We start from the raw sequence: 10,701 nt of genomic DNA, 5'->3' as shown, positions 1-10,701 counted from the left end.
AATAGTTATATATATATATATATATATATATATATATATGTCTAGTATAGTTAATATTCTAATATCTACTCCTACTATTCTTTAGTTACTATGTTTTTTTGAAGGATTAATATTAGCCATCCCTATTTTTACTTCCTTTTTTTAAGTTTTTCTTTACTTGGTTTTTTTTAATGCAGTGTTTCAAAAGACATAGAAAGGTTGTATTGATAACCAAGTTCTAAATACAGTGAGGTTCCAACTTTAATATTTATTGTTTATCTATTATTGGCTGGTAATTCCTGTACTTACGCTTTTAAATGAAACACCAAATTTCTGTAAGAAAGTTAGTTTCAAGGGGTAATGATAATATTGTTTACACTAAAATTACAATTTTTTTAATTACTACTAGTTAATTATACTTATAAAAGCGGATACTCCGTTTGAAACTATGCCACTTTGGTGAAATTGGTTGACACCATTGTTTTGGTTTTTAAGTAATCATGTAATAAAAAAGAAGCAGAAGAAAGAAGGATATTTACAGAGGCATTCCCAGATCTCGTGACTCAGTCATTACAGACATACTGTTATAAAAGAAAACACTGTATAGTATTGTAAAGTTCTGATGATCTATTGAGGAGATATTTAAAATACTATTTCGATGAACAATATGAGCCATCCCAACATAGGGAGTGCTACCACCTGCCTGATAATTACATCTTTAATAAAAACATTTAACAAATACGATTTTTCTCAATACTTCAAACAGCTTAAAAAAAAGTATAAGTGATAGAGGTTTAAGCTAGATATTACATAGAACCATAAACATGCAGTATTTATAACATTCAAGTCTTTTCAACCAAACATTTGAGAAAGGTAATTCTGGGACATCAACTTGTTCCTTACTTCCTTTTGAGATTCACCTAGATGAACTTGATCAAGCAATTTGAGGGCAACCTCCACTGATGCTTCCTCTGGCCATTCTCCAAACCAATCAATAGTTGTACAGCTGACCAGTGCAGGGTAGTTCAGTAGCCTTTTCCTGTTGTTTAAAATAAAATCAAAAATATGTAAAAAAAAAATAAAAAATAATTGAAAATGTTTGAAAATATTCAAAAAATATTTTCATTAGATTATTGCATTCAAGTAACAATAATGAGCATGTGTATAAATATATATATACACATATCTAGATGTGTTTTTAAAGTCACAAGGGTAGCCAAATAAAAATTTAAAGCTGTACTATAGCGCCATCATAACTCACTTTACTTGCAATCACAGTAAACTAAAATAATCTATAATTATATAAATTTGGATATCAAATTAAATTTTCTCAACAGAAAAATTGTGAAATAATGTGTTACCACTGCAATAAGCTAAAAGGAATCTATTATTGAATTGATTTGAATATCAAATTAAATTCTCTTAAAAGAATTATGATTTGATATCTTGCTTACCACTATAATAAACTAAAGGTAATCAAATGAACTACCACGATCCAAAAGTAATATTTTGTTACATTATGTTGCCAATCACCTTAAATTATTGTAAGTAAAATTTAATTAAACACATCAGAAATTAGATAATTTGTTTAGTACAAGGAACTAAAAGCTACAAAATCCAAATTTTCCAGCAGAAAGATGATGGTAATATACATGTTTAAATTTATGTAACTGTTTCAACTTTACAAGGAAGTAAAAGTAATATATTATTAAATTTAGTTTTGTGTCAAGTCAGATTCATTCAAATACTTTTCAAATTAATAAATCTGTTTCATACCAAAAGGAACTTAAAAGTAACATGTCATTATATTCTGCCAGGTGTTAAATCAATATCTCTCCACAGACATTTTGGTGGTTAAGATCAAATGTTTAGTAGTCCTGTGATCAACTTCAGGGATACAAAATAATTATAATAGGTCAGTTTGTGTAGGTGCATGTTTGAATTATAGTACATAAGTTATTAGCCTACAGCACTAAATATTTATATAATTATAAATTAATGATAATCCTATACAATTATTTAGTTTTGTGCACAAAAAACATTGAAGGTAATATTTAAGATAATTTATAACAAATACTCTTTTGGGATTCATGACAAACAGTACAAAAATTACTATCAAATCTGATCATCTTTTTTAAGAGTAACAAATATACATGACACTACAAAAACAATTTCTACCCAATCGGTGATTTATTTTGAAGTAATCCATAAAATGTTTTGATTCAAACCTGTATGGTTCTCCAACAGGACTAATACAGAACACAACATGAAGATTATCTTTAACTTGGTCTAGAAACTGGACAAACAGGACTTGTTTATCTTCACTAACTTTTCCAGATAGATCTGAGTTTTTAAGAGACGAAACCACCTAAATAGACACACACATACACAGAATAAAAAGAAGTTTTAACAACCAGTATTTTGAAAGTAACAAAAACCTTATATTTCTGAATACAACCGAGTATAATTATTTGGGGTATATGAAAATCAAAAAAACAAAAAGTGTTTAAAAGTGGCTTTGATTTTTGATACATACATTGATAACAATCAAACAGGCTGACTTAATCGATGTAGTAATGATGAGTAATATTATTCTGATACTTTAATAAAGAAACTTTTTGAATTTTACACAGAAAAAATTTAACATAGATTATGCTGGTAAAATTTGATGCCATAATGTTATAAACTATATATATATATGATATTTTTTTTAAAGTAAGATACGATTAAGCCCTATTGTAAAGGTAAGTAATGACCTATGTAAAATTTTATGTCATAATATTATAATCAGTATTTACAAATCATTGTTTTTTTAACATAAGTCATAATGAAAACATAAATAATGACTACATATTGTGATATCAAGCCTAGTTTCTTACTTAATTGTCCCATCAAAAGATAATCTTTTTTTTTAAACTTCTCCAAACAATAAGCCTAATACAAACACAAATTATAATGAAACAGACTTTCTTCAATTTGGTCTTCAGGCTAAATGTGTCTAAAACTTAATGAATCAGAAATGGAGAAATGTTAGTTTTTTTACCCATGGGACACTTAGCATGGCTTTCACATCAGAAAAACGTAATTATAGTTGATCTAAGGCAGGATGTGTGTGAAAATTAGGTATAGTAATAGCATACCAGTGGGGTCTGCACTACTTCTGGTACAGGTATGCTCTTTGCTCGGACTACATGAAATCCAATTCTTGGGAGGTAAAGGCTAACCAGCCACAGAGGCAACATTATGTCACACCAGAAAAATTTAATTATAGTTGGTATAAAGCAATCTTAATTTGTTAGGTACTGTAACTTCATAGATTCATAGTTTCTACACTGAATTAAATTTAATTAATTTAGCTCCAATTGCAGACCATGCACTTAATTCTTAAAAAACAAAAATACATATTCATAAATTACAAAAAAGGATCAATTTCCCACCTAACAATCTTAATCCAACAAGAAAAGGACTACTTATTTTGTCCAAATGTGTGTGGATTAGTTTCTATTTGTTGTTAAACATACTGCTGCACAATGGACTCTATGTACCAACTGTGCTCACCACAGGAATTGAACCCCATATTCATTATAAGCTCTCAAACTTACTATAAGCCACCATGGAACAAAAGTATCTCTGAGTAGTTAAAATACCTCAGATGATAAACAAAATAAAATCTCAAAGAAAATTAATAAGTAATAAAAAATGAATAAAAACATGGAATTTTAATATATATATATATACATTTAGAATAACAGTAAAGATATATTATTTTGTGACCATAATCTATGTAATAAAAATTCGTTTTTTCTTTTATTTTTACCTCATCCACTTCTTCTTGTTTGAAGAGATTGGGAACTTCTCCACTGCTCAGTATATTGTTAATATCTTCCAGAAACCCTTCATGTGTTACTTGACTGTCAGTAAACAGGAAAACTGTGGGTTTTTTCTGAATTCCTGTCTGCCAATATAGATTCTTCAGGTCTATGATATGTTTTGGAAGAGTCAAATTGGACAGATTACTGTAAAATGAAACACTGTATTGTGACAATACATTAGCATGTGAAAAGTTAATATTTTTCTATTACAAAAATGTATTTCCAATAATACTTACCATTACTCACACTTTATCACTATTCCAACAAAAGTTTCTCTACTCTGTCCATCTAAGCACTGGTATGAATCTTACCTCAATTACCTCCAGCCTTTATACCCCACTATATTGCCCACAGAGATTTAAATCTTGTGATTCTCTCCACCTATGTCAATGTGCCCCTATACCAGATCCACATATAAGTTCCCCGTTATTACTTACCATTCACTTTTTGAGATGGTCTAAATTAACAGACCTGAAACTGGCTATTTCATGGAGAGAAAGGAAGGGTGTGAGAGTGTGAGAGAGGTATATATTATTGGAAATACATTTTCAAAATAGGAAAATATTAACTTCCAAAACACACAATTTCTTCACTTTAGCTAGAATCCCACATTGAGAAGGTGGATGGACTGGTGAGGGCAAGGTCCACACAGGAAGCATCTGCTCAGAAAAGAGGTGTGTGAAAATTAGATACAGTAATAGCATACCAGTGGGATCTGTACTACTTCTGGAACAGGTATGCTCCCTGCCAGGACTAAATGAAATCCAATTCTTGGGTGTTAAAGGCCAACCAGCCACAGAGGCAAAATCTTAACATGTTTAGAACACAAATTTGCCTAGGCCTCAACCATGCAGATGAGGTCCCACGTGTCATCCTTGGGATTATAGGGTTGTGGACCCAAATTGAGATCCAAGGTGTAGTGGCTAGGGCATGAGGACCACTATATTGTTTAGTCTTGCTTAGCAAAGTGATATTATTGGAACCCAACCTGAAAGTTACAGAATGTTGCATGTAAAGCCACTGGAATTACGAATAGAAGGCAAGCAACACCAAAATGGACAAACCTTTGCCTCAACCTGAAGAAGTACAAATTGCAACAAACTCAACTCAGAATTATGGGACCTGTCATGCCTCACTCAACCTGAAGAGACAGAGATTACCGAGTCTAGCACAGGAAGTGACACTCTGAATGCAGAAGTACAAGGAGTTGAGGACCCTCTTCTAGGATCATCGAAATAAAGAGAATGACCAAAAAGAGGGGCAATGCACAACTCAGTCAGATAGAAAAGAGCCATCTCTGAACTGGAATTATGAAGAGGCTCTTGTGTATGCTAGATCTGTTCCAGCCATAAATCTGGAAAAATCATCCAAGGTTATAGGTAAAAGAGCATTCAGCTTTGCCCTCTTCTCTATGAGTGGAATAATGAGTACAAGCATCACTCAGGAGGAATAAACCTCTGTCCACTACTCCAGCGATTGGAAACTGGGAGTGTTAAGGACTTCCATGCTCCACTAGGAGAAATGGGAGGAATACTCACGTTGGTGAGTCTCGAGGAATGATGCTCTGGAGACAGTGCAACAGGCGAACCACATTCCCTATTTTGAAAATCAAGTCAACCCTGATTTCTTCAGTCTAGGGTTCAGCAGGGATGGGCAAAATCCCCTTAAGCTTTACTCATGATAGTCCATGAGTGGCAGTCCAGTAGAGTATTTGTTTTTGTATAAATATTTACCACATAGAAAGTACACAAGGTGGTTTTATGGAACACTCACTCTCAACACAGCTCATTACTACCAGGAAAATTATTGATTGGTCGACTGGTACCTAGTGCGGATTTGAAAAGAAGTACACCTGACCAGGCAACACCTGTCACAGGGTGGGATCCAAGTGAAAATGACAAGAGGGCCACTGAAAAAGAAATGAAGTTACCTCTTTTACAAATGAGCTGGGGCATGAAGAATAGCCAGGAGGGGGGGGGGGGGGTAGGCTGAAAACCTTCTGAGGAGGCAACTGCCAAATCATGTAAATAATGAGATATAAAGACATACCAGACTGTACAATCTTCTCCAGCAGGAGACACAACCTAGCAGCCAGGGACATAGAGATATGGAGAATTTGATGAGATGAAACTTAAAGAAGCCTCTATCCCTCCAATGAAAGCCCAGAGTAAGCAATACATACCAACTGACGGACCAAACCTGTCAATGTGACTGGGGAAAAGTCATGTGACACCTTAGGATCCCAATAAAGAAACGGTGTCGTGAACGCTGCAATTCTTCAGTGCCCACAACAAAGCATCGAAGAGCCAAAACCAGGCACAAAAGATGATCCAGATCCAAGTGTTCATAAAAAGGGAAATGGAGGGAAGATGAATAGGAGAGAAAGCCTTATCCTCTTCTCTAGCTGCTGAAGTTTTAGGAAGAAACAACCTAGCAGGATACAATAGAACATAAGTAGAATGCTAAAAGAGTCCTGTGAACATGAATCTCAAATGAAGACCTGTCTCATCTTGACTGAGAGCATCTATGCCAAAGTCAGAGGTTGAGAAATAGGGTGCCAGAAGGACAGGAGCTGGACATTCCAGTGAGTAACAAAAGCAATGAACTGAGGCGTCCCAAGACGAAAGAAGATCCAATGAAAAACTTGTGGATGAAGAACTCTATTGAGACAAGATAACTGATTGGCCACAAAATGCATAACCTTGAACATGACAAGCAAGAAGAACAATCTAATTTTTGTGGGCCCAAGAGAGAAGATCCAATGTCTGAAAACAAAGAAACGTGGATTGAGTGCCCACTTGTGTGGAAATGTAGGAGACCACCATTGAATTGTCCAAGTGAAGCATTACCACCTGCCCTCATATACTACGTCACCAATCCTCATCTTCATCTTTATTACAAACAAACAGGAAGAAAACCCTCGAGAGAGTAGTTGACACACTCTACAGCCTCTTTGAGCAGAAGATCTTGGATGGCTTGTGCTCAATGATTGGATGATCCTTGGGTAAGGGAAAGACAACCATTATGGTAGACAATGGAGTAGGAAGCGTGAAATGAAAGACCAACCTTCTGGTACGAACCTGAAGAAGCCACTGACCGGAAGCAAAGGTCTCCCTTACAAACCAAAACTGTCTGAGTCAAGCCTCCACAGGGTAGTCACCTATACTGTTGTCAGCACTCTACATGAGTGTAGAATATCTGGTGATAAGAGTGGAGGCCAGTGTCTGAAGAAAAAAGTGGAAATGGGCCAGATCCACACGAGATTCCATGAAATCTGGAATACCTGCAAAAATGGAAAGTCTAAAAAAAGGAGCTTCTCCAAGATCTATAAGGGCTGAAGAAGGAAGTCAAATGCCCTCAAGCAAGGCATCTCTCTCCAAAAGATCCCAGCAACAAACCACCAGGAAACCAACTAAGGAGAGAGAGAGCAGAAGCTGATAACCTTACTAAAGTAGAAGCCAATAAGTGGCTAAGATCCTCTGAAAATTGAGCACGAGACCTGTGAAAGGTCTCAGATAACAGTTGCAAAGAAGATAAAAAAATGCAAAACTGTAATAAGGGGCAGTCGAATCCTGTAAAATTGAGTGTGGGTAAGATGAACAGAAACGTCAGGCCCAGAACACTAAAAAAGAAAAGGAGAATCCGACCTATGTGAATCAAAATATGGGTCCACCAAGCAATGGAAACCTAAGGCATGCCAATCCAATAAACACGGAGGACAAGGCATGGCAGCAGCCTCTCTCAATTGATCTGCAAATCACTGAGCATGCACAGCAAAGTCTGGTGAAGGTGGAAAGACTAAGTAATCAGCCGAATGAATTTCCTCCTACAAAGGAGAAGAAGAGTTGTAAGCCACAGAAGAAATCTCAAGATATCACAAGTCTGATGTATTTGCTGCAAAAGGACAATGCAGAAGGTGGGATGCCCATCCAAGGCCCATGATTAGCTACCAGAGCAAAGGAAAGAGCTGAATAAATAAAGTCCAAATTCTCATCAGTCTGCTCCTGATACCCCGCAAGCTCAGCCTCTGAGTCTGCAGGAGAAAGGGGCCTCCCCCGACAACGTTAGACTCCAGAGGTGACAGATTGGGAGCAGTAGGAGACTTCGTATCAGAGACATAAATGTGAGAATTCATATTCAAAATGTCTAAGAATTTTAATTTTATTTGTAATTAGAATTAAAGTAAATAGACAATAAACTCAAAACACAATAATATGGGTCGAAAAAAAATCGTCCAAGTAATAGGTATAACGAAAGTTAAACAACATGTAAAAGAAATCCGCAGCAAGCATGTAAAACCTTGTATGCTGTCGAGAAAAGTGAATAGTAAAGCAATAATAGGGAGCTTACATATGGATCTGGTATAGGGGTGCACTTACATAGGTGGAGAGAATCACAAGATTTAAATCGCTATGGGCAATATAGTGGGGTATAAACGTTGGAGCAAGCGAGGTAAGATTCATACCAATGCTTAGATGGGCAGAGAAGAGAAACTTTTGTTGGGATAAAGCTAAAGTGTGAGAGGAGGTTAGTATGCTTTGTAAATAGGTGTATACTTTATTCTTGAAAATTGGTGTAATATTTTGATAGCTTATTGTTTTTTGTTTGTGTTTTTTTAAGTTGTGACTTATTTTCTCTAGTAGAAAAAAAATCAACTTTGAGATTTATTTGTACACAGGAAATTGTTTTAAAAGGGAACACAAATAGCAATACTTTATTGAAGTAAAACAAATATTTTTCTTGGTACTTCTAAGCTTTGTGTAACATCACTAACTATAAAAGGCTTATTCCCTTTGTCATTCTGTCAAGAACAATTTTATGCTCCTTTTTTGATAATGCTCAACAATATATATCATCATTTAACAACAAAACTATCACCTGATTGTTCTTAGGCCAACTATGGTGTTTATGTTGAATGCTCAATATTCATGTTAATTTGTTAGAACGCTTTGTTTTTTATAACTTCAATGATATAACGTTAGAATAGTTTAATTCAGAAGTTTTGCAAATTGATTTGTAGCAAAAAGCAAAATAAAATTTACCAGGTAGTGTTTCAGCTAAGCCTCACATAAATGTGGTGAATAAATGTTAATTTATAAATATTCTTTTGGTATTTTAACACATATATTACCTACATGGCATTAAAACATCAAGAAAAATAGATGTTTATTACTACCAAATATCTTTTATCCTTTGTATAGTTGAAAGAGTTGAAAGTTTGTGTCAGAATGTCTGTACTATTTTTTCTACTTCCTGACCTATAATACAGTGAAAAGGCTCAAGAGTGCTATTTAATCTCTTTCAGAGTGTACACATACTTTTGTTCAAGATAACTTTTTTTTCTGCCTAGTTTTTACTAAAAATGTGGTGATTAAAGAATTACCTCGAGACTGATGAAATAAGTGAAGAGTAGGTGCATTTTGGAGGTACAGACAAATTCGTTTTAGTTAAATTTTATAATTTTCGTTAATCATTCAACAATGGTTTCCTATCATTTTTGATGGACTTTTATACTAGTCTTTGTAAATAAAATGATTCTGAATATTATGTTGAAAATCATTATACATAAGTCATGAAACTAACATCACACCTCATGTTAAAGTAAATAATTAGAACATAAACAGTTTATAAATAACCCTAGTGCAAACTTTGGCTACTTGAGGGATTTTATCACCAGGTGAACCAATAGATGAAGCTTGATTGAAACATGTATCTTCCTAACACATATCACTAAGTTTACCGCGGTTCCCTTTCATTACTTAATTTTTTCTTTTGCATCATAGTATTAAAATACTGTGGTATTTTCATGTTGAAGTGATTTCTCTAAAAGTGACAACGTAGGTCTGTAGAATAACTGGAAATTCAGTCATAATATTTATTACAAAGAAGTTATGAGTAAATGAGTTCATGAGAAACAAATAAAAAAACTTGACACAAATGTACAAAAATATAATGAATGAACTTTACTATTCATAACCACAGTGTGTATACTTGCTTGATATGATTAACACTCGCTTTAATTGGAGAGCTATATCCAAAACTGCTTTCTCGTTCAAGGTTTTTTATAAACTGACTAAACCTTACATTACTGAGTTGAAACAGTAATTTCAAACTTTCCCAGAATGAGTAGTACTATCAACGTAACTAGTCAAGAACATAAAGAAGGTTGTAAACATGAGATATTACCTAAGCTATCATTGGAGAAAACTGCTGTCCACAGTCATATGCAAGATGCAGCTTTACAAATATTTCTCCCAGGAGCAAACAAGGTGTTACCTCCAAAGAAGGACACACAACAATAGGTAGCTAGAGTGATAGCAACTTAATATCTTTCTTGTGTTTTGTGAAAAGTGCACATACACCTGAGTACCTGACAAATTTTGAAAAATTCTATATTAAAACAAAAAAGACAGAAAATGCATTATATGTTTGCAAACCACGGTAACACCATCTTTCTCTATAAGTATGGGTGTTTACTCACAGGGGCAAGAAAGCATTCCCTGAAATTTCTATTCAAACAAAGTCTTCAAAGTAAACTGAAAAGTTATAAAAACAAATATTAAAGCTTATTATTAGTATTTTGCATAGCATAACCTAAAATATAATAGGCTACTTTTATATTACATGAATTGTGTCAATAGTATGGAAAAAAAACTTATTTACCTTCAGAGATACATAAAAAAGGGTAATTGGATCAGAGGGATACAGTATATATATATATATATAAAATACAGAAATTCACAAAGCAATCAAAGGAAAGAAACTCAAGGCTACAAGAGAACTCTCATTTGATTTACATGGAAGACTGAAAAAAGTTAATGAATTTGGACTTGTGCGGCATAGAGTTTGG

At 34.1% G+C, this 10,701-nt stretch overlaps 1 protein-coding gene across 1 annotated transcript in view; it reads right to left on the bottom strand.

Annotated features, from left to right (window-relative positions):
* Positions 1-10,701, bottom strand: part of LOC106474875 (dynein heavy chain 2, axonemal-like) — a 192,529-nt gene that overhangs the window by 83,848 nt on the left and 97,980 nt on the right. The window contains exons 38-40 of the mRNA XM_022380112.1: positions 3,797-3,957; positions 2,208-2,347; positions 883-1,018 (exon numbers count right to left, since the gene is read on the bottom strand). Of these exons, the coding sequence (XP_022235820.1) occupies positions 883-1,018; positions 2,208-2,347; positions 3,797-3,957 (437 nt within the window). The remainder of the gene's footprint in view (positions 1-882; positions 1,019-2,207; positions 2,348-3,796; positions 3,958-10,701) is intronic.

The sequence above is a fragment of the Limulus polyphemus genome, unplaced genomic scaffold (genome assembly GCF_000517525.1).
Source record: "Limulus polyphemus unplaced genomic scaffold, Limulus_polyphemus-2.1.2 Scaffold143, whole genome shotgun sequence".
Classification (NCBI taxonomy): Eukaryota; Metazoa; Arthropoda; class Merostomata; order Xiphosura; family Limulidae; genus Limulus; species Limulus polyphemus.
Note: the sequence above shows the minus strand (reverse complement) of the source record. Positions and strands in the feature narration are given on the sequence as shown.